Source organism: Neomonachus schauinslandi, chromosome 4 (assembly GCF_002201575.2).
Source record: "Neomonachus schauinslandi chromosome 4, ASM220157v2, whole genome shotgun sequence".
Classification (NCBI taxonomy): domain Eukaryota; kingdom Metazoa; phylum Chordata; class Mammalia; order Carnivora; family Phocidae; genus Neomonachus; species Neomonachus schauinslandi.
Genome location: NC_058406.1, coordinates 92,576,030 through 92,600,442, shown reverse-complemented (window position 1 = coordinate 92,600,442; position 24,413 = coordinate 92,576,030). Strand labels below are relative to the sequence as shown.

The 24,413-nt window shown below is 50.3% G+C and overlaps 1 protein-coding gene across 2 annotated transcripts in view; it reads left to right on the top strand.

The window, feature by feature from the left end:
* Positions 1–19,114, top strand: part of KCND3 (potassium voltage-gated channel subfamily D member 3) — a 199,114-nt gene extending 180,000 nt beyond the window's left edge. Inside the window, exons 2-7 of one of the 2 annotated variants that reach the window (XM_021690096.1) lie at positions 8,445–8,607; positions 14,722–14,823; positions 15,183–15,272; positions 16,668–16,724; positions 17,889–18,136; positions 18,853–19,114. In XM_021690096.1, the coding sequence (XP_021545771.1) occupies positions 8,445–8,607; positions 14,722–14,823; positions 15,183–15,272; positions 16,668–16,724; positions 17,889–18,136; positions 18,853–19,054 (862 nt within the window). In that variant the 3' untranslated portion in view covers positions 19,055–19,114. The remainder of the gene's footprint in view (positions 1–8,444; positions 8,608–14,721; positions 14,824–15,182; positions 15,273–16,667; positions 16,725–17,888; positions 18,137–18,852) is intronic. The other variant, XM_021690097.1, reaches the window with a different exon arrangement.
* The last annotated feature ends 5,299 nt before the right edge of the window (positions 19,115–24,413 follow it).

Below are 24,413 nucleotides of genomic sequence, written 5' to 3'. Positions count from 1 at the left end.
CCTCAGTTCTCCCCTCCGGGTCCACCCCCAGATGGGGTCTTCTGAGGAAACTTGAGGTTCCAAATGCCAACCCATTCTTTTGGCTCCTGGCTCACCACTGGGGCCACTTTGTGGGTGAACCCAGGAGAGTGCCTGGCTGCAGGAACATGACCAGAGATGTGGGTTGATTTTTTTTTAGGGGGCTGGGGATGGAGGAAGAGGCATGGGGTAGAAGAGAATAGTGACATGAGGCTTTCATTTGATTTTCCAAGTCCCCCTCCTTGAATATCGAGAGCATAGGGCTAAAGTCATTCGTAGGGGTATGGCTAGGCAGCTGCCGTAGATGCAATCAGCTCTGAAGGGCCCCCCTTGCTCTCTAACGAAACTTCTGCCCGCCATGTTGGCTCCTCAGGGACCATGGCTTTGGGCTATAGGGACTAGTAGTTATGTGTAGGGACTTTGGAGTTTAAGAGACCTGGTTCTGCCCCTGGCTAGCCAAGTGACCTTGGGCATATTACTTAACCACTCTGTGCTTCAGTTTCCTCATCAGGAAAATGGGCATAATAATTGCATCTATTTCTTAGGTTTGCTGGAAGGAGAGAGATCATGTATTTGCAGTACTTGGCATGACATAAGAGCTCAAATAAAAGAAAGAAAAACAGTTACAGCAGTCCTACTCCATGGGAGGGGATCTGGACATGAAAAGAGGCTGACCAGAGGTTTGTCAAGGGATGAATTCATCAGCCAGGCTGGTGTTCTAGTGTCCCCCAGGGTAGTCTGCCATTGTCCTTTGCCCTGGACAAGGAGGTGACCACAGGGGTCTGAGTCCCTGGAACTTGCCATGGTGCCCAGCCTGCTCTGAGAACATGTCTCCCCACCCTGACCCTACCCATCACAGGGCAGCTTCCATCCCCCATCTGCATCCCCAGTCCCAAGGGTCTGGAAGCAGAGGAGGAAGCCAAGTTCAGGGGCCTCCCAGTGGAGAAGGTGGGTGCAGGAGCGGGTGTGCCATGAGGTGGAGACGTCCCCCTTGTGGGAACTCATCAAAGACACGTCTCTTTGGCGGAGCTCCCAGCAGCTGGGCCCCGAATGGGCAGTGTCTGGCCTTCAGTAAAGAAGGGACTCCCTGCCAGATGTGAAGCCTCGCCCCTGCCTGAGAGGCAGGCGGAATCAGAGCAGGGAGCTTGGCTCCCACTTACCTCTCAGCACCTGGAGGAGGAAATGAAGGCAGCAATTAATTGTACAAGGCGGGTGGTTTGTGCAGCTTAAGTTCAGATAAAAAGTTTAATTATCCCTAAACCCTAATACAAATTAATTAGCCTTCCATATTAGGAGGGTAAGCTTCCCTGTTCTTGCCACAGCCCAGCCATCGCTGTGGATTACCGAGAATGTGCTGGGAGAGAGGGGTGGACAGAGGGGTACTGAGTGCCTGAGCAACACCCCCGCCCCAGGGTCCAGGGGCAGACAGCTGCCACAGGGTGGCCCCAGGTGAGGTCTGCGTGTGAGTCCTAAATCTGGGGTGAGCACCATAGCTCCTCTGTCCCTGGGAGTCTCCCTCCTGGAGGGGCTTTTTCTCATCCCTTCCTTTCCTCCCCTCTCAGAGCCAGGATGAGGGGTGGGGGAAGGGAGGCCTTATTTGCAGGAGAAAAGGAAGACAAAAAGGAAATAAGGCTAAGGCTTGAATTTTTTTTTCTAGGCCATGACATTTTCTTTTTTTCTTTTCTCACCCCTTTCTTTCCTCAAAATTCCACATAGAAAATAGGCCATAGATGCCATTAGGACTTAGAGATCCTGCACCTCAGAGCTCCTGCCCAGGTGGGACCCAGGAGGCCCCGGGGCCAAGGCCACTGCCCAGCGTGGATGTTGCGGTCATAATTAGCTGCTCTTTAATGAGTGTTTACTGTGTAACAAGCATGTAGTCTTTGCCACAATGTTGCAAGGTATGTTTTATTCATTAACTCACACATTCCACCAACATTTATTAAAGTTTGAGCCGGGGAAGGACATGCTTGGATTTGCATTTTAAGAATGTGGTTCTTTGGGAATTAAAAGGGAAGAGTAGAAGTGAGAAGTCCGGCGAGGAGGCTTTTGCTGATGCCCAGTCTAGAAGGCCCGGTGGTCTGGGCCCTGGATTTGTTTAATAAACATCAATAAGGTTCTTCCTGTGTGCCCGAATTGAGCATTTTCCACATCGGACCTCACTAATCTCTCACAACAACCCTGTGAAGTGTAGGTACTATTATTTTATCCGTCCCAGGCGCCGTGGTTGAAGAAGTTAAGTGACTTGCTCAAAGTCACCCAGCTAACAAGTGGCAGGACCAGGATTTGCCTCCGAGTCCATACTTTTAACCTACGTGGGACCATTGCCACTGAGGCGTCAGAGGCAGAGAAGTGGGTGACCTCCAGCTGACTCCCCAGAGCCCTTCCCCACGACCATCCTCACCCCCATCCCCCCACAGCCCCCCAAGGAGCCGGATCTGAAGGACAGAGCAGGGCACTGGGAACAAACCGACCTGGGCTTTAACCCAGCCAGTTCTGCCCCTCACTGCTTGAGGGCATTAAACACTTCGCTGTCCTCTCTGGACATGGGCTCCATGCTCCTAAGGATGGGGTTACTGTGAGACCCATGAATGCAGATAAAATTCCCTACGCAGGCTCCCATACATTATTCCCATCCACCCTTCCATTCCCCATCCCCTCTTCTTTAGGCCAAATGTTCCTGGTCCTTTGACTGTTTCCCCTATGAGAGGACTTCCAGACAATTCACCATCCCAACCTCCCTTCTCTGGACGTGATCCAGTTAATCAATTTCCTGTAGAATATATAATGCCCCGAACTCCACACAGCAGCCTAGAGGTGGTCTGTCCCAACGGGCAAGTACCAACACCTACTCCCTCTTTCTGGGCACTGTACTCCCATCAGTCCTGCCCATCAGTCCAGTCCGGTGGCATAGTTTTTAGCAGGGGCATTACGCTGGTGGCTGTGTTGAAGTTAAATTTCCCTGGTGATTTTTAACATGGATGGCTTTTAAGCTGGCTTTTCCCATCAGCTATACAAGTCATTGATTATTTGAATCAAAATGCTGGTGTTGTCATTCATCTTTGTTGGAATTAATCTGACTGGTTTCACCCATGATTACAACCTGTTAAAATCCTTTTGACTCCGAAAGACCTCAATTCATAGTAGCACTGTCATTTAGAAATTTGAAGAGCTTGCTTAAAAATAATCAGCAGCAGACAGAGAAAGGCAGACAGAGTGTGATTTCACTTAAATGTGGAATCTAAAAAACAAAACAAACGAACAAACAAACACAACCGAAACAGACTCATGGAAAAAGGAAACAAACTGTTGATTACCAGAGTATCCAACGGATGAAATAGGTGGGATAGATGAAGAGGATTAAGAGGTACAAACTTCCAGTTGTGAAAGAAATAAGTCACAGGGATGTCATGTTCAGCATAGAGAATAGTCAATATGGTCATAACTTTGTACCATGTCAGATGGCGACCACACTTATCATGGGGATCATTGCGTCATGTATAAAAATATCGAATCTCTATGATGCATGCCTGAAACTAATAGGCTATTGTATGTCAGCTATACTTCAATAAAGGAAATTAATTGTAAAAATAATCATCAGCAGCAATACCCTGATCAACACCATCACCGTCGTCCTTATTATGGGATCCGAGTGGAAGAACGTTAAAACAGAAACAAGAATTTGTTGGTGCGCAGACTCAGAAGAAGGACTGAACAGTTAAGCCACAGGGAATGTGACAGTAAAGCTGGCCCTCAGAATCAGGACAGGAACTCGGACTCCATCAGAGCCCCTTTTCCACTTCTCACCTCTTTCTCCGCGTCAGCCTGCTCCCTCTCTGACCACAGCCTGGGGTCAACCCTCTGTGAAGAGATTGGTCTCATCGCAAAGGTAGCACTCCAGGGGAGGGAAGGCGTCGCTCCATATAAGTAGCCAGCAGGAGAAATGCAAATCAAAACCACAGTGAGATACCACTTCCCACCCACTAGGATGGCTAGACTCAAAAGACAAATAGTAACAAGTGTTGGTGAACATATGGAGGGAGTGGAGCCCTAATTTAGTGCTGGTGGGAATGCGACGTGGTGCAGCCACTTTAGAAAACAGTTCAGCAGACCCCTACACTGTTAAACATGCAGTTGCCATGTGACTCCTAGAAAAAGGAAAACATCTTTCCACACAAAGACGCATACACAATTCTTCAGAGCAGAAAGTATTCGTAATAGCCCCAGAGTGGAAAGGACCCAAACGTCCATCAACAGATGGGTGAAAGAGCAAATTGCGGGACATCCGTACAATGGGATATTATTCAGCAATCAAAAGGGTTGAAATAGTGGCCCCTGCTACAACAGGGATGAGCCTCGAAGCCTTAGCACGTCACACTAAGTGAAAGAAGGCAGACACAGAAGGCCATGTATTGTAGGATTCCATTGATATGAAATGTCCAAAAGAAGGAAATCTATAGAGACAGACAGTAATTTAGTGGTGGTCTAGGGCTGAGGGGTGCGGGGGGGGATGATCCCTCACTGCTAATGGGTGTGAGGTTTTTTGGGGGATGGAGGTGATGAAAATGTTCTAAAATTAGACTGTCGTGATGGTAGCACAACTCAGTAAATACACTGAAAAATATTGAATCGTGGGCACCTGGGTGGCTCAGTCGGTTATGTCTCTGCCTTCAGCTCAGGTCATGATCCCAGGGTCCTGGGATCGAGTCCCACATCGGGCTCCCTGCTCAGTGGGAAGCCTGCTTCTCCTTCTCCTTCTGCCCCTCCCCCCTGCTCATGCGTACTCTGTCTCTCTCAAATAAATAAATAAAATCTTTTTTAAAAATTTTGAATTGTATGATTTAAATGGATGAATTGTATGATATATAAGTTATATGTCAGTAAAGTTGTTAACAAATGAATCCAGGAGAGGAGCTCATGGCCCAGCGTGAGTCAGATGCCTCATTCTGAACCTGTTAACCGTGCCCAGTGGGAGCAGGGGCAGAAGGGAGGGTTTGTAAGAATATGGCAGCTCCTCTGGACAGAGTTTATGTCATAATGGTGGGGAGGGCACAGTTCCTGGCTGGGTAGGCCATTAGCAGACAAAACCAGACGTGCCCACTGCACTGGCTATTTATAGAGAATTTACGTTTACCCAGAGACAACATTAAGTGCCTCTCCTGAAACATCTCATTAATTATTGCAACAACCCTGTAAGTTAGGTATATGAAACCGATTTTATATGGGTAGCAGCTCCACTTAAATAACTTTCCCAAGGTCACTTAACCCCTAAGTAATGTGGGGCCGGGGATCAACCTGGGACCTGTCGCCAGTCTCCTCTCTCAATCATTAGGCCGTGCTGCCTCCCTCTGGCTTTACATAAGTTGTAGAGAAATTCTGGAACACACCACTGGAGACCGAGCTCTCGATCCATTCTTTATTTCATTTACTTATTTACCCTTTCACTAAAGGAGAGCCTTCTAACGCAAAAGCCATGAACTTCCTTTGCTGGCATAGGACCGCTGTTGGTCGTCTTTGGAAAGTGCCCGAAGGTGTCTGTTCAGCCCCTCCTGACCGCACTGCCATTCACATCCATTCCTCCAGCTTGTCAAGGGTATGAGGAACTGGGACAAGAACACATCTTGCTAAAATCATGATGCAGCAGTCCCCTGATCCACCAGCCAGCGAACCCTCCCAAAACAAGAAATCAGGTTAATTTGGCAAGACGCATGCCTAGTGAGCAATACGGCTTATTTTCCAAGTGTTCACAAGCTGTCCACTTAATATTTGCTCTCAGGTTCTGCCAGCACTTTGATGGCAGAATTGATGGGTGCCCAGCCTGTTGGTCTGTGGCTTCTCAGACTTCTTCCCCCCCCCCCCCCCCCCCCCCCGCTCCGTGTTCAAAAACACCAACACAGCCGTTTGCAGGCTTCAGTCTCTCCGTATTTCTGCGCCGCGCCATGATTTTTCAGCCGTCATGGGCAATGCTCCACAACTCCATCTGTGCATCCCTCCTGTCTCCTGGGGTGGGATCCAGGTGGGCCTGTGAGGTGCCTCCACTGAAGACAGCTGGGCGCTCGCCCGCTCGCCCCTCCCTGCCCTCGAGCTCCGCATCCTTTCCCCCCAACATTTGCCTCAGCCTTTCCAAGATAAAGCCTGTTCTTCTGGGTGGAGAAGGCAGAGAGCGCACGGGAGTTGAGTTGTCCTGCTTTTGCTCAATCGTCTGTTACCAGCACACCATCTGCACCAGCAGCAGGCTCGGCTCTACTCCTCACTCTTTCTTCCAGTGGATAAAACCACCTTTCTGTGTCCGTAGCATTTTTCACCAGCCGCCATCACCCCCAAATGGAGGCTTTCTGACACTGTGTTACATTCTCCTGCCACGATTCGTTTCCACCCAATGTCCACCTTTCAGTCACATCCCCGAAAATCCCCGCTAACATCATTCGCCTCCAGGGGCAACCCCCCTTTCCTTCACCATCAGGATTAGTTGCCCACGGCACAATCAGCTGTGTTTTTAGAGTTTCCCAGCCACAGAGACCACGGTTTCCGGGACGCCTGGGTCAAAGTAATGGTGTGTGTGGTTCATGGAGGTGCACCTGTCGCAAGAGGACCGTGGCCCAGGTTACTCGTTCTATCTCCCCTTGACAGACAAGGAGAGGCTGAGGCCCAAAGTCACATTCCCCCAAGGTCGTGCGGTGATCTGATGGTGAGCTGGGTGGGGCTGGAACCCAGGTCGCCTGCGTCTGGAGGCCAGGTTCTCGACCACACACCCCCAGAGGCCCCTCCTGGGCAGCATGGCGGAGCCAGAGAGCCTAACGTCAGCGTTCCCCGAAAGAGCAGCCTCGGGCTTGGCGTCAGTGGCATGACAGAGAGAGCTTGAGGCCAGGACAAAGGGCCGAGACACCGAAGGAGAAGGAAGAGCGTTCACAGAAGAGGAGCCTAATTCACAGGGTGTCGAGAGCCTTAAATGAGGTCACTCATTCACTCACCAAATATGTGTCAACGGCTGGCATATGGTCCACGGAGCCCTTAGGTGCTTAGGATTGGAGGACGTCACACTCTGGAAAAGATCCGCCCTATCCCCTTCTTCTTCTCTGCGTCCTCAGGGCACCTGGGTCCCCTCAGGACAAGGGACTGTGAGCCTCAAGATTTCTGTGGCAGCAATTCCTGGTCCTCCTCCCCCTGCTTCTGCTCCAGACACACACAGGGGTGAGGGGGGGAAGGTGTTTCTGGCTTTGGCCAAAGGAGTCATCACAGCTTTTGCCTAATGAAGCCTTTAATTTATCTCAATAAAGAAGAGGCTAAACACTTAACCACTGCTGAGAGTACCTTATTGATCAAAGGAGAGAGGCTCTGGCCTGCCTGCCTGGGGCTGAGCAGGAGCCAGGCCCAGCTGGTCCCCCCGGGGCAGCCACCAGGGTGGGAAGCACTTAGGAGAGACTCTCTGAGCTCTGAGATGAGCTGGCGCCGTCCCAAAGTGGCTGCGCGGCTTAGGGGGCTGAGTTTTGGAGCTCACGGCTGCCCTCTGAGATGGTGTGGTTGGTAGAAAACAGATGAAAGCAAGAGGAATGGGTTTTGATCCCAGCCTCTCCCCCAGCGTGGGCAGTCCCCCGGCCTGTGAGCCTCACTTCCCGCATCTGCACAGTGGGGCTGAGGACACAAAGTTCACAGGGTCCATGGAGCTGGTGGGAGGTAAGCGTGCAGAAGGGCTTTGTGTATTATGTCTCCACGTGAATAGAGGGTGGGTTTATTATTTGTTTTTTTATGAACATAAATGAGATTGTGCTGCTTTTCTTCCTAATCTGCATCTGTGGCTGCTCATGGCACTTGGCCCAAAATCCACACTCTGTGGGGTGGCCTTGACCTCCTTTTGTAGCTACCCTCCACCCCTGTCTCCCCACCAGCAGGCCTGCAGTCATGCCCAGAGCCTGCCATGCTCCCTCCTTCCTCAGGGCCTCTGCCTTTCTGTTCCCTCTGCCTGGCACACTCTTCCCCATTGCCTGCTGGATCCTTTACCTTTAGATCTCAGCTGAAATGTCAGCTCCTCAGAGAGGCCGTTCCTGGCCACACTGCCCCCGCCTGGCACAGCACCCGTCTCTCTTCTCTTCATAGAAATAACGACGAGTCAGTGTTTTTATGTGTTCCCTTATTTGTTTAATGGTCTTCCCCTTGTAGGTGGTTGCCTCTGGGAACGCAGGGATCTTGTCTGTTTTGTTCGCTCCCAGGTCAGAGTAGGCATGGAGTAGGCACTTCAAACAACTGTTGAATGAAGGGGTGGATGGATGGATGGATGGATGGATGGATGGATGGATGGATAGGTGGATGGATGGATAGGTGGATGGATGGGTGAGTGATGGGCAGGGAGGCCTGGCTTTTTTCCCCAGTGTCCCCTCTTCCTCACACCTGTTTCTCTCTCTCTCTCTCTCTCTCTCTCTCTCTCTCAGATATGGAGATATGGTGCCCAAGACAATTGCAGGGAAGATTTTTGGCTCCATCTGCTCCCTGAGTGGTGTCCTGGTCATTGCCCTGCCGGTCCCTGTGATCGTTTCCAACTTCAGCCGGATTTACCACCAGAATCAGAGAGCCGATAAACGCAGGGCACAAAAGGTAAGACTCAGCCTGGGGGGCTCAGACGGGGCCTGGCCCTCTGCTTTGGGCCTTGTGCCATGGTCACAGTCAGGTCGCCAGGCCTGGACTTCTGGGGCTGACCCCCCAGCCTCCGGCTTCTGAAGGTAAGGCAGCTTTGTGTCCCTTCCTACTGACCAGTGTCCTGCATTCCAAGTCCGAGCCCCAGCCAGCTGCAAAGTGCAACAAGTCCTCAATCATCCATAAGCTGACTCTCTCCCTCCTGGATGTTCTGTGCAATTTCCTTGAGCCCTGGCTTCCCCTTCAAGACCTCAGCCACCAACACTCCGTGCCCCGGACCCCTCCCTGTCCCTGCCAGGAGCTTACTGGGGCACGTAATTGCTCTCCAATACCCTCTGCTAGCCGATACAAAACATAGGGACAGAACAGAAATTTGCTGAGAAGAAAAGCGAATACTCTGAAAGAAGAACATTCTGAGGCCGCTGAGTTCCAGAACAAAAGGCACGACATGCTTTGGTCAGCTCGGGGTGTTTGCGGTTCAGGCACAGAACTGCTGTTGATGACCAGGAGAGTAGACACTGGTCCTGAGAATAGTTTGTGGTGATGTCCAGTATACACTGCTTAAGAAGGCAGGGCAGTCAAATGCCCCCATGCCAAAGGAAGACTGGCTGAAGGCTTTGGTGCGTTCTCAGGGCATCTGGCTCGTGAAGGTTCTTGGGTCGTGACTTTTGTCAGCTTCCTATCAGGAAAGGGGAGCACTACGGGGCCCGTTTTCCATTTCTCTTCTGATCTGGGCTGAAATAGGTACCCCTTCAGCAGCCACCCAACCTCCAGGAGGTTCGGTCAGAGCCTTTCTGGGTACGGTGGATGGGGGACCTCGTTGAGAGAGCCACTTAACGGGGGCCAGAGATTTCATGTCCTTATTTTATTCTTTCTGTCATTCATTCATTCCGCAAGTATTTCCTGCACCTGCGGTGTGTTAGGCCGTGTGTGTGTGGCTGGTGGTTTCCTCCCCCACGGTCCCTACTACTGGCCTCCCATTTACAGGGGTAACACCAAGTAGCAGGTCTTCCTTGACATATCAGAGGAATCCAGAATTTCAGAACACATCTGTATACGCTGTCTGAAATGAAGTCACAACGTTCATGAACGTTAGCTCTGAAACGTATGGTAATTTACATACAATAATACTTAATAATATATGTTACGCAGTTATATAATGAATCCAGTTGGTTCCCACTTCCAGCATAGCCCCTTTTGCGTGCCCTCATGGTCACGCCCCCAGCCCGGGTTGAGATACCTTTTGACTTATCTTGACCTGGCTCTGAATGTTGCCAGCCTGACTCAGATCGATCTTCTCCCTCTGTGCTGTCCTCTCCCTCTGCTCCGGCACCCATTTCCTACCTCTTCACCCAAGGCCCAGGCCTCCCCACGCCCACCCCCTGCTAGCCACCCAGAAATAGAAGTCTTATCTCCTTCTCCTGTTCGAGTCAGCTGGTAAATGTTGGACAATATCTAAATTCATTATGCTGTCCTCAAGAAAGGACCAGGGGTCCTAGAGCAACCCCACCCCCCAGGGGCTGGGCTGACACAGCTATCTGGTCCAGCGGGGTAGGGTCAAAGGAATCCCCAGCTCACACGCTAGCCTACCGCTGTGCCCAGGCAGGCTGGGCTATAAAGTGCTCCCGCAGCTACCTTTCCCTCCGTGTGCCCACACCCTTACCCACCTCTCAGAGCATCACATCCCCTGCCGTTTTACCCCTGCAAAGAACGGAACAGTGATCATTTCCACCAGGACCTTACAAAGCTCATCCTGTGTGATCACAATGCAGAAGGAATCAGCCTTGGTGCGTCCCTCCTTCTAGCTGCTAAAGCCCACACTCCCTCCCTTCTGCCTCCCCCCACCCTCTCCCCTCTCCCTTTGAAGTCAGAGTAAATATTTACAGTGTTTTCACCTCGCCTGGATACTGTCTCCCCTCAAGGTTGCTGGCTCTGTCTCTTTCACCTTGGGCTGCTTGCAAGAGGCAAAAAAAAAAAAAGAATACAAGAATACTGCCTGCTTCCAGCGCTGAGTCTGTCGCTGCAAAGCAAGGAAGGCAGGTACAGGAGACTTCGTGGCGGTGGAGACATGGGACAGGGAGGAGGTCAGGGAAGCTGGTAGTTCTCAGCCCAGACCACACACTCAGGAGCTAGACAGCCCTGAAGGAAAAAGCTCCCCCTGCCTCCGCTGTAAAGGGAAGGCTTAAGAAGTTGTCACCGTTTCCCATCACAACTGGTTTGCTTGGGGTTGTTACTGAAACGAACTCCGCAACTCTTGGCTTCAGAGGCTAGGTTCTCGAAGCCAAGTGAATTGAAGATCGAGTAAGGACGTCTAGCACGTCTAGCAGTGGACAGAGAGAAGGGAACATCTGGATTTTTACTGAGCTAAGCATAGATTCACATATAAGTTATAAGATTATCACTACCCAGGTATGGATGTTGATACAATCCACGAATCCTATTCTAGACTTCCCTAGTATTACGTGTACTCATGTGTGGGAGTGTGTGTGAAGTTTGATGCCAGGCAGCTTCATGCCTCCATCACCTCGGTCAAGGTGCTGAACCGTTCCAGCACCATAAGCATTCCTTCCACCCTACCTCTACCCCATCCCTAACCCCCGGCAACCATTTACCTATCCTCCATTTACTCAATGTTTTCATTTCAAAAATGCTACATAAATGGATTCGTGCAGTAGGTAACCTTTGGAGGTTGTCTTCTGTTTTGTTTTTTTCCATTTCACATAATTCCTGCAGATGCATCCAGGTTTATAAGTATCAATAGTCCATTCCTTTTTCTTGCTGGGCCGTATCCCATGGCATAGATGTATCCCGTGCCATGGGACTATACAAACCACGTTTTTGGTTGTTACAAGTAAAGCTGCTGTGAACATTCGTGAACAGGTTTCTGTGTGAACGTAACTTTTCATTTCTCTGGGATGAACGCCCGAGAGTGCAATTGGCCGTGTTCTCCTGTGGCTTTTCCCATGTCTCCCTCTTTTTCCTTCTCCTGACTCTCCGGGGCAAGACATGTCAATACTCGTGACCCAGACAGCACCTGGAATCATACCGAGAGTGGGAGCATCCTCCTTCCAGACCTCTCCTCCAACCCTGGAATCTCCATCCCTGCTGAAACTGCAACTTCCTGGGCCTAGCTCATCCAGTTTAGAGATTTTATTTATTTATTTGAGAGAGAGAGAATGAGAGACAGAGAGCACAAGAGGGGGGAGGGTCAGAGGGAGAAGCAGACCCCCCGCAGAGCAGGGAGCCCGATGCGGGACTCGATCCAGGGACTCCAGGATCATGACCTGAGCCGAAGGCAGTCGTCATCCAGTTTAGAAACTTGCCTGGCAGGCGTTGAAATTCAGGAAGAGGGCTGTTATGGAGGCAGCATTTGGCCCGAAGGTAGAGAGACCTGAGCAGAAGCCCCGCCCCCCCACCAGCCTTGCTGCTTTGTCCTGGAGAAGTTACTTCCCCTCGTAGCCTCCATTTTCTTGTCTTCAAAATAGCCTAGATGACGGCCACATTCTCTTTAAACCTCTCACGTTGTGCTCCTGGCCAGTGGAGGAGGGAGAGGCTGACCAGGCCACACAGGGATGGGCCCATGACCAGGGCCTTATTAATGGATTCCTGACCGACTGGGAAGGACCGTTCTCCTTCCTGGGTCCTCACCAGCCTGGCTTGAATGCCTGCTCCGTGCACAGCCCTGTGTCAGACGCCGAAGATAAAAATATGCGTAACCCAGACTCTGGCTCTCAGGAGCTCAAAGTCAAACGAGAAATCCTCACCAAATTTCACGTGCCGGGTATGGTTCTGTAAATATATTGCAAACCTCTTTATCCTGTGTGGGAAATGATTAAACAGTGTTGTGCATTTGATATGACAATCTGTTGCTTTAATAGAGCCCAGGGTAAGATAAGATTAAAAGAAGTGCCACAAAGGAGAACAGGAGAATCTTTCATCTCTAGAAAGTAATGAAGACAGACCCCAGATACGAGAAAGGTCTGGCTCTAAGTGGCGCAAATTTTAGAAGGCTATAATGAGCTTGACACAATTGGATTTCCATATGCAGCTCTCAACACCCAGTCCTCACCCAAGGCAATAACAGCCGCATCCTCAAATGATGAGCAACGTGCTTGAATGTAGACCTGTCGCTGAGGTAGGGCTGGCGCGGTCCTGGGCCTGGGATGAAAGTTCTTGGCCCAGAGAGAAGAGGACTGACAGGGCTTCCTCGCTTTCCTTGTCATCCTTTCCCAGCCGGATCCCCCTTTCCGCTCTCACCATCTAGAGAAGCGCTCTCCCTCCGACTCACAGGCAGATCCGCCGGGCCCAAGCCCTGGCCTCTTCCCCGTATTCAGAAGCGAGGAAAGGGAGTCGAGCTGTCCCCGTGGGGACACGCAGGCCACAGGAAACCAGAGACCTAGTGTGTCCTTGTGCTTCCGTTGACAGCCTGAAGCCGACTCCCTGGCCTCTTTTTAGCACACGCGACAGCCCAGCAGGACACTCGGAAGGGATGCTTCCCCTTGCCGGGGAGAGGTAGACGGAGACACGGAAATTGCCACAGTTTCCCAAGGCCTGTTGTCCTGCTCGGAGTCCATGGCGAAGTTACAGCGGACTTTCACAAAGGCAGGGGAGGGGCTCCTCTGGCCCAGGATCACCTGTGAGTCCCTGTGGGCTCCTTTGCTTCCAGCGGCATGGACCTAGAGCTGCTTCTACATAGATCTGCAGGAGCCCAGACTCTGGCTGCATTTCTGTAAACCAGCAGGAACCCTTCTCCCAAAGCCCCTCCCAAATCAGTGGAATGCCACTGATTATGGTGCTTCTACATAGATCTGCAGGAGCCCAGACTCTGGCTGCATTTCTGTAAACCAGCAGGAACCCTTCTCCCAAAGCCCCTCCCAAATCAGTGGAATGCCACTGATTATGGCTATTAGGAAAGACAGGAGCAGCCGGCGTGCCCAGTGGGTCCCGCCTCCCCCTGCCTCTGCAAGCAGGACAGATGCACGCTTGCCTTGAGATACCCGGCGGCCCCCCTGCAGGGGACCTGCTGGGGCCTCCGAGGCTGGGGCCGGGGAGCGTTCCAGTTGTCCTAGTTAAAGCCAGAGCGGTGTGTGAAAATGTGTTCCATCCTCCCCTCTCTCACACACAGGCAGTGGGCCACCGCGTCACACGCGTGTGCACCTGCTCTCGCCCCCGACAAGCACGGACACGTATTGGCCCCTCCATGCATGCATCCACACCCCAAAACAGACCTGCGATTTTAAAGACTTTTATTGATTTAAAAATTACCAGGCCATGGGGATACATCCGTGAACAAAACGAAAACTCCTGCCCGCAAGGAATTTACATTCTGGGAGGCAGTGGCAAGGTAAACGCAGACACCGTATCCTCCCTTAGTCATAAGTGCTAAGGGCAAAATAGAAAGAAGGGAAGAAGTGAAGACATGTTGAAGGGCACAGGATGCACACTCCTTGCTTTTCTCCTAATTAACTGATGTTTGGGCACCTGCTGGGTACAGGGAAGGGCCCCGGGCCCTCGAGGAGCGTCGGGATATCCCGTCTTCTCCATGTCCTTCGTTTCTCCACAGGAGGTGGGAGGGCCCCAGAAAAATCGGGATGAACCAAATTTCAGGGTCACCAGAGAACATGCTAGCTCTGGAGCTGGGGGCCCTGGGTCTACAGCTGGGTGAGATAACCCATGCTCCTTTCTAGAGCTGGCGATCCAGTTAGAGATGAGAAATACTCTAGTGCGAGACCGAGTAGGTAAAGGTCATGAAGCTTTTGGGAGGAGGCAGGGCTTTGATGAGTGATATTTCTGCTGCCGGGATTGCACCAAGGCTGGAGAGGTGAGTAGAGACCCCTGGGAACTCTGACCAGGACCAGGCTGCACCGAGTGGGTACGCAGAGTCTCAGACCCAGGGCCAGGGTCTGCGGACAGAGATTCGTACGTAAGTGGCTGGGAAGAAGCCGCTTCCTCCCCTTCATCAGGCATCACCTGGGAACGCAGCCGTGCCGGGACGGCCTGCTGTCACTGGCTTTGCCAGGCTCGCTGTCTGGTCTCTCAGGCTTGCTCACTCTTTTTTTTCTCTGCCGATCGCAGAAGGCCCGCCTTGCCAGGATCCGTGTGGCCAAGACAGGCAGCTCCAACGCCTACCTGCACAGCAAGCGCAACGGACTCCTCACGGAGGCCATGGAGCTGATGGTAGGTGCCTGCAGGGCCTGGGCTGGGGAGAGGGAGGGGAGACGGGCTTCTTTTCTCTTTCCAGGGGCACCACCACCCCCAAAGCCCCAGTGTGAACCCTAAGAAGGACATGTTTCCAGACCTTCTCCCGGGAGCACCCCTCCACGGACCCTCTCCCATGGGATTCTCACCACTACCCTGGACCCAGCTGAAGACCCAGGGCCCTCAGCTCCAGAGCTAGCATGTTCTCTGGTGACCCTGAAATTTGGTTCATCCCGATTTTTCTGGGGCCCTCCCACCTCCTGTGGAGAAACGAAGGACATGGAGAAGACGGGAGGAGCCACCAGCGTGATCCGCAGCCTCTCCTCTTTTCTGATTAGGGCACCCCAGAGGAGGGGCACGTGGGCAAGAGCACGTCACTCGCCGAGAGCCAGCACCACCACCTGCTGCACTGTCTAGAGAAAACCACTGTGAGTCCCAGCCCGCCGCACCCCTTCTCACCCCTGACTCCCGCCCTCCTCTCTGAGGGCTGGAGCTCACAAGGGGAGAGCTCTGTGCCTGCATCCTCGCCCCGGGCCCAGGCTGCAGATGTCCGAGTCTGTCCCCTTCAGATCCAAAGAGTAGCCACGAGGTCTCTGTCCACCCTCAGGAGGAAGACCCCAAGGAGGGGGGCGGGGCGCAGTCTCCAGGGTCGGAGGCCAGCTCCGTCCTGCAGCAACAGAGAAGCTCATTGCCCCCAGCTTTTCTGCACACCCCCACAGGGCCCCTAGAGCCGTGTTTTCATGGTTACTGAGAGCTGAGGGCTCCGCCTCTGTTTCTCAGTCCGGATGGGCATCACTCTTCAAAACTCGGGCTGAATTTATCCTAGGTTGCTACAGGACAGTGGAGAAGGGCATCAGTTTTTGTCCTGTCCCTGGGGCTAGGCTGATGCAACGTGTAGGTCCCTTTTGCTCCCTACACTGCTCCTTAGAGGACAGTGAATGAGGGAGGCGGTGCCTATATTTCTCTAGCCAGGGATTGTATGGGTACCGCTCCCTCTTAGTCACCCTGCAGCGCCCAGGGAGTTCAGATTCTGCAAGACTTCTTGTTAAAATAGAGCCATGGTTTAGGATGCTGTAGCTGGAATGTGGCATGTTGCCTGTGCCCCACAAACAGACTGAAAGGAAGGGCAGTGGGGCCAATCCTGGACCCTTGGCAAAAAGTGCCAGGAACAGTAGGGAAGAGGAGAAGTCAGGGTGGACAACCCAAGAGAGACAAAGTGCAACCCTTCCCTGTTCTTTCTAGGCCCGCCCTCCCCAGAGAGCCCAGGGTCAGGGCTCAGCACCCTAGGGAAGGAAGTTTCTACTTCTGAATGTCCCATATCCTGGCCTCTAGGTGCAGGGGCAATAGACGTCAGATGACTCTTACTGTGAGCCAAGTGTGGATACTGTGGATGGCAGTTGAACCCAAAGAGGGCTTCCCAAATGGGAAAGTACTCGGAGAACCCTAGTTTCCAGGACTTTTCAAATATGTCTTACTGTTAAGAACTGTCTATGTATATCTAGAACTTCTCTCAAAGACTCAGAGCTTGCCAACGGGATAGGCCCGGACCCAACTGCCCTTTCCAAGTTGCATGTGCTGGGTGGAATGTGTCAGCTGAAAGGATATGGGTAAAGATGTTCGGGTTTGAGGGGCTGGAATGTTGGCATTGAAGGGATGGAATGCTGAATTTGCGGGAGTGGATGTCGGATTGTGGGGCGGGGGTGCTGGGGTGAAAGAGATGGAATGCTGGGATATGGAGGGACTGAATGTCAGAACTGAGCTTGGGAATGCTGGAATGTACAATCAATGGTGTTTTTATCTTCTGTTGGCATGTTGTCCTGTAGGGGTTGTCCTATCTTGTGGATGATCCCCTGTTATCTGTACGAACCTCCACCATCAAGGTATCACTTTTTTAAAAATTCAATTGATGTGTTTCTCTCTGAATATTCTGAGTCTGTGGATTCTCCTCTTTTTACCCCCTGGTCTGGTTCTCTGCATGTGCTATCAATTCTTCTGGGGCTTTTCCTACCTCTACTGCCACTCCCAGCAGCAGCTCAGGCTTTGGGGTGTTTGTGCTGAACTACCTGACTGCTTTTCTGCTTCCCTCCTTTGACCTCCCCAAGGGCTTAGAGAGGGTGGCAGAACATGGCAGCCATACTGGTCCCCTGTGAGTGTCCCTGGGCCCCTTCCCCAGCTCCGCAGGGGCTCCTGGTACTGGCTGCCAGGGCTGGTCTCTCTCTGCACGCTCTTCTCATGCTTATTCTCTCCAGAATGGCGGCCTCAGCCAGACCATTAATACCATAGGTTTTTAGTCACCTTGACCAAACAGCCTTTTTTTTTTTTCTTTTTTTTCGGTTATCCCGGGTTCAGCACCAGGAGGCTGTTAACATTCCTTCCCCTGCTTACATTTGACTTAGGGAATCCTGTGCCTCCAGATATATTAAGGATCTGCATCCCATAATCAGGTGGAGGGGGGGGAACAAAAAAATTAAAGAAATCATAACCCTGACAGACCCCACTGGCCTTCAAGAGCAAAGCTCTCCCAATTCCATGAATAATCCAGTGCCTTCAAAAGCTTATATCTCACACGTACCCAAGATTCATAAGGATCTTACCCATTAAATCCAACCCAGCATTCAAGACTGCCTAGAGTACCCACTCCCCAGGGTCAGTGACTCCTTACCTGCCACCTCCAGGAGATCCTGTGCAAACTCTGCAAAGTAAGTCAAGTCTGCTTCTAGCTCTGAGGATGCCACTAAATCCCTCCAGGTCCTCTGTGTCCCGTCAGCTCAAAGCTGTAGATGGAGTGTATGTCCCATCACGATTTAATGGCTGCAGTCCCCACCCTTCCACCTGATGGCCAGGGCTGCCAATAGGAATCTTTTTCTTTCTGCATTTGATGCCTGTGGGACATCGCCCCTCCCGAATGCTTCTCCATGCTCCAGGCCGCTGGGATCCCTCCTCTCGACGCCCAGACAGAGACAGGCAGCTACACGGCGCACGGGGGCTCATCCCCCTCCTTCCCCATCTCCTTTTCCTACCTCTTCTCCTTCTGCTTCCCACAGAACCACGAGTTCATAGATGAGCAGATGTTTGAGCAGAACTGCATGGAGAGCTCGATGCAGAACTACCCGTCCACAAGAAGTCCCTCACTGTCTAGTCACCCGGGCCTCACTACCACCTGCTGCTCCCGTCGTAGTAAGAAGACCACGCACCTGCCCAACTCCAACCTGCCAGCCACTCGCCTGCGCAGCATGCAAGAGCTCAGCACGATCCACATCCAGGGCAGTGAGCAGCCCTCCCTCACTACCAGGTGGGTGGCTTCCAGCCCCATCACTCCCCAAGGCTTGAGTCCTGCCGGTCCCAGAAGGGAACAGCCTCGGCCTTAGGAGAGCCCCAAGTGAGCCCTCCTTCCCCTTATGTAATGCATGAGCCCCCTCCACCTTCCTTATCTTTGCAAGTTAACCCAAAGGCCCTTCATTTGCTTGGGAGGGTACCATAGCAGGTGTAGGCCCAATGTGGGGTTAGATACCAGAAACAGTAACTGGGAAACAAAAAAACAAAACAAAGAAAAACACCTCCCCTAGTGCAAAGAACGGATTGTTTTCCCAGGGAAACAATTTTCACAATTGTGTTAGACATGGCTTATCCCAGGCTGACTTTGAACCACAGACTGACCTTTTCCCTTCCTTCTCTGCTTATACTTAGGCCACTTTCCACTACCTCCAGTGAGTTGCAAGGGACTCAGGGAAAACAAAATTCAAATGCCACAAAGGATAGGTAAACAGTCTATGGCAGGGAGAAAAAAAACCGCATACTCTGAATTCCAAAGCCCAGTATACAGGACTTCGCAATTGTCAGAAATAATAATTAGAATGGAGAGTGACAGGCTGATTACCAAAAGCAGAGACAGAGGGACGCGGGAGCTTCCTCCTAGTTACCGTGAGCTAGACATGTGGGGGGGGTCAGGGACGCTAGGGGACACTAGCAAGAAGCACCATCACCAACTCACTCTTTTTTTTATCTCAGTCGCTCCAGCCTTAATTTGAAAGCAGACGACGGACTGAGACCAAACTGCAAAACATCCCAGATCACCACAGCCATCATCAGCATCCCCACCCCCCCAGCGCGAACCCCAGAGGGGGAAAGTCGGCCACCCCCTGCCAGCCCCGGCCCCAACACGAACATTCCTTCCGTAGCCAGCAATGTCGTCAAGGTCTCCGCCTTGTAAAACCACTGGACAGAGGGCCCGTGCAGGGAGTGGGAGTGAAGGGGGCTGGCGTGTGGGTGGCCACTGGCACCACTCTCTCCCCTCCCTTCCCCACTTTCTGCCGGCCCCGTTGCACCCCTAGCACTGAGACTTGTGCCTGGAAGGAAAAGGAAGCAGCAAAGGGCACCTGAGGTTCACTGCTGCTGGCGTGGCCGTGGCCGTGGCATCTCTCTGGGGCCAGAGGAAGGGAGGGGGGTGGGAGATGGGATGGCGGTGGGGGGGTGGGTGGTGTAGAGGCTGCGTGCCAGGACAGGGCCTGGAGGGGGTAGCCTCAGACCCAATAGCAGTTGTTTCTGGAGACCCGGGTGAGGAAAATACAAGACCAAGAACAGCACAGAGGCCGAGTTGTCACATGCAAAACAGGAAGAAAATATAACACTGTGTATTTAAGCACCTTTTTCAAGGCTCTTAATGGATAATATTTATTCATGGGAAAAGGTGGAAAACAAAACACCAACGGATTTTTGTGAAATATTTTTCTCCATGGACCCAATACCTTTGAACCAAAACAATGCATTTTGTGAGGGTTTTGTTTTGTTTTTGTTTTTGTTTTTCTTTCTCCTTTTATAGCAGAAGCTTTTAGGCTAAGAAGTCAGTTATTGCTGAGTTCTCTCTCCATTCCCCCAGGTGGGTGAGGTCAACTGAGCCTGGGCCCCCACTGCCCAGCTGACCTGCACAGAGCTGCCAACTGACCACACAGCAACACTTTCCCTCCGTCTGTCCTTTGTCTCTGTACCTCTCTGCTTCACCCCCCTGGCTGTTCTTCTCTGTGTCCAGCCATCTGTCTCTACATGGACCCCGGTGATCCTGAGACATGTTAGTAAAGCCTTCTCCACTTCCAAGCACCTGCAGACTCATGCCTGGGAGTTATAGTTGTGTGAGTGCGGCCGTGTAAGAGAAGAGAATAAAGCTAAAACGGAAGAGTTTAGGGATGAGGGAAGTCCACTTTATAGAACAAAGTGCTTCCCTTGCAGTGGTGGTCTTTGCAGTTTCCATTTCTGGGGGAAAAAAAGGGAATGACCAGATTTTTCACACTGGGATCTTGACACAGAAAATAGCCAAGACCTAGGAGGCACAGTGGAATCAGGTATGTGCTAGCGAAGAGAGAACAGAAGAACCCAGGGCTCACAGCTGTAGTCGGCCGCTGGAGCACCTTGTTATGTACCCTTCTTTCAAGACCCACCATAAAGCCCATCCAGAATTCTGCCAAGAGGCCCTATAAGCAGTTTCTTGCAGAAAAGGCAAGCTTCCGACTTACCTTATGACTGAGGTAACTCCCATCCAGAAGCTGCAGATGATTAAGCCTGTGTGCTTCATGAAGGATGCTCCAAAGTGTGAAAGCAAGTAAGCAATTCTAGACGATTTTACCTGGCCTGAAAAATGTTTGAGGTCTGAAGGGTCTTCAGGCCTGATGTCCCCAAAGGTAACTGAAGTGTGGGTGAAGCCTGATCACCTCCATGCAAGGGAAGTGATGTTACTTTTGGAGAACCTGTTCAAGTGGTTTGCACCCTGGGGGGACTGGGAAAGCATTTCTGGAAGCCTCCTACCATTTTTCACTGCTTGTAGGCAGGCAGGTGGGCCTCAGGGTTAGTGACAAGCCCCTGCCCACCCTCCCCAGTTGCGGTCTCTCTAGTCTGGGCTCTGAGATATAGAAGCCCCTCATCCATTCTACAGGTTAGTGATCAGCAGTTTCACTGTAGGCCAAGGACCTCTCTGCCCACCACAACCATCTAGACAAGTTTCACCAGTCGGGAACCTACAAAACACCTTCTATGGGCTTCCCTATGGCCCCAGCTCCTAATGAAGCCCCAGCTCTAGTGACCCTGTGTGAGGGGAAGGTCAGTGGATTCTGAGGTGGCCTCTAACCAGAAGGTGGCCAGGTGGGCAGAGGACAGGGAGGCTGCTCTCCTTGCTGACCACCGATTGAGTCCTTTCTCTGGGTCTGGCTTCATTAGGGGGACATCACCCCATGAGAATGGGGTGGTTTTGGCCTTCTGAGCCTGCAATCTAAGTAGACAGAAAAGCTTTACAACTACGAAGGAATATATGTGTACACCCCCCGACACACACAAACACAACACCACCAACCTAAACACACCTGAGAATAAGTACTTGAATCCACTCACTTCATACACATATCCCATTAGGGAAGGCAAAAGCCTGGGCTGGACTCCATGTAGAGGTCAGGCACAGGACTAGAAATGGAATTTTTCCTTTGAAAGAATGGTAATGGAACAAAGTTAGGAATATTGTAGTATCTAAGTTTACATCATAAAAACTGAGTGGGGTAAGGGATAAAGAGGAAAATAAGAACATGGTTACATACATATAGAAAGTGCCCGTGTTTAAGAACAGGTCATCACAGGATTAGAATAATGACAATATCCAACCCAGGATCTGTTTGATAGTGCACCAAGGGAGCATTTTAGCGCTTCCCACAAAAATTAATGAACACATTTTTAAAAATCATGTCTCAAATAATTTCTCATTTTTTGACCCTAATGAACTGTTTTGTGTTCCTTCAATTTCATGTCTAAATCCCACATTATGCCGGTTCCTAAAAGACTTTAGACTATCCCCTTCCATCTCCATCCCCCAGTGTAGACTTAGCCAGTGATAAGAGACCCAGCTCACCTCTGGTCCAAGAGATGTCAACCCAGGAAAATGGCACATCTACACAACAGAATACAGCAAGACTACATTGCTGGAAGACTTCTGTAAGTCAACTAAAAGGCCTAAGTGTGCTGAATCAGTGTAATAAATCTAACTCATTGACCAGTGACTGAAGAACCAGGATATCAGGGCTTTCTGGAAGCAATGGCTTCAGGGGAAATGACTCTTGAGCTTTCATAGTTCCTGAACCACTTCAGTATAATAGAAGATTCCCAAAACCACTTACCCCATTCGATGCCACTCAGCATTAGAGAGTGTTAAAAAATAATTATTATTATAGGCTACGTTCAAATGAATGGAAACTTAGAAAACATAGTATTAAGAATATATCAGAACTAGAAGGGATTAAGGAATACCTTACAGTATAGAAGGCTGAGGCCCAGAGAAATGAAGTGACTTGCTCAAGATCATGCAGTCATTAATGTCCTAACCAGGACCAGAACACAAGTCACTTGGCTGTTAGTCTAATGCTTTCTCCACTACACTTGTTACCTCTTGAAGGAATGACGCTTCGGAGAAGATCCATCAAAGAATACATGCTGTAACTAGAGACATAGTCTTATGTAAATGTCAATACGACTTGGACACAGGCCTTGGGAAAAATTTGACTGTACTAATACAAACCATCCTTTTGAAACCACCATCCCTGGGTAGAACCAGCTATGGACTATCAATTCTGTCAAAAAAAAGAAAAAAAAAAAAAGGTGAACAAGCGAACAGTTTTCATTCAGCCAAATGCTACCTCTTCTCATTGAAGAGAGGGCTGATACATTTCAAAGCATATCTTCTAGAGTCTTTTGATCCTTACTACAACCTCTGATGGTAGTAGGTCAAGTGACTAAGTCCTGGATCCACAGAGAAGGAAAACAAGCGGGAAGAAGCTGAGTGACTTATCCAAGTTCATAAGGCAAGTTAGTGGCAGAACTGATTGCAATCCAGGGCTTAGACATCTTGTCCTAAGATTTTTCTCCCACATCATATTGCATTACTCTGGGGTTTGCTTCTATTTTTAATACTTGGATTTCCAGGGTGGTGATTAGGGGGAGGAAGCATTCCATCAGAACCACCCTGAACCAGGACCTCCAGAAGCAAACTGTACTATTTCGCTTTCATCCCCTATGCCCTTAACGTGTCAAGTTCAGGACTAACTATGCAGAATCCTGCTTGAAAGACCAGATATTCTCAGTGACAGTTGAACACATTAATCTACAATCACACAGGAGTTTAAGGTCAGCAAGTAGAAAAGTGAAACTAAGAGAAACAAAGAATTTGAACAGAAATTAAAGTGGACAGTTAATGCTGATCCATGATTAATGAGAGCCACCCTGTAGATGGGCTGAGGACTTTACCTAGTTTTCAAACTATGATTCCTGCAGTTCAGGATCATATCACTTATTCTTCAGAATATAGGCAGGAAAAGTGTACATTGAAACATGTACCTAGATTTTTTTTCCTTGTCTTCTTAACTTTGCAGAGGTAGTGGTTGAAATGGAGCTAAACCTAGATTCTGAGGTTATTAATGAATTCCAGTGGTCCAGGCTCCCTCCCTTCCATCATCAGGTCACTACAAGGCAGAAAGATCCCAATGCTGTTAATCTAAGGCAATATTAGTTTCCCTTCTAAACTAGTTGGCATGGTAACCATGACAAACGGGAACCTGGAAGACTTTTATTTTCCCTTTCTGATTTCCTTATGAAATCGCATCATTTGCAAAGCTTTAAAATGACTGGACGAAGGAAAAGCATTTTTATGACCCATGACCCTTGGAGCCCAAACAGCATCATGAAGAGAAAGTGGCTATCAGAAAAAGAAACAGCTTTAAAGGGTTCCTTCTGAGTCTTGTTTTCTATTCAGAATGTTCTATGTTTTTCTCATCAAGTGTGGGAATGACATTTATCTTAGCAGGTTACTTAACTACACTGGATGATGTCACTCCAAACCAGTGTAGGGCACTGACCCAAGTCCTGGGGGGCTCCTTGGACCAATAGACTATTTTACAAACCTGGGAGGTGGGAGGGATGGTATATTTTTGATAATCAGACATTCCAGTGTAATGTTTTCCTTAGAGGTCACCCCCTTCCGTTAATGTTATCGTGAAAAACATCAAGTGTGTTCTTTTCTATTTTCGTATAATAAATGGGCTTTGCTTACCAACATCTCAACGGCAAAGAAGAAATACTGTACAAAACTGCAGGAAGATAAACGTGAAAACTTTCTATGGAAAAAAAAAACAAAACCTCTTGAGTTTCCTGTCGTCTTCTTTTGAAACTGTAGTGCATATGTTAAAACGTATTATCATTTACAGTACTGAGTCATGTGCCACTGCTGTACCTGATGTATCCGATCTGGATTAAACAGACTATGTGCCACAAACCCTAAAGTGATTACGAATGTTTATTTTCATACCAATTCTCCTGGCTATCCACTAGAAAATAAGGATAGTTTGAACACAGAGGGGCTTTCTCTCTTGCCAGAGAAAAGCCACAGCATCTCCGGAGGGTGCTGATGGAGTGGTCTCATCTTTCCTCCCCCCCCCTCCACCCTCAGTGCAAGCAACCCCTCTACAACACAGACCATGGTTCTTGCCCGCTTGTATGCTTTAGTCAGGGATGTCCACAAGCACTGGGTTGCCTTTGTCAACAGCTCT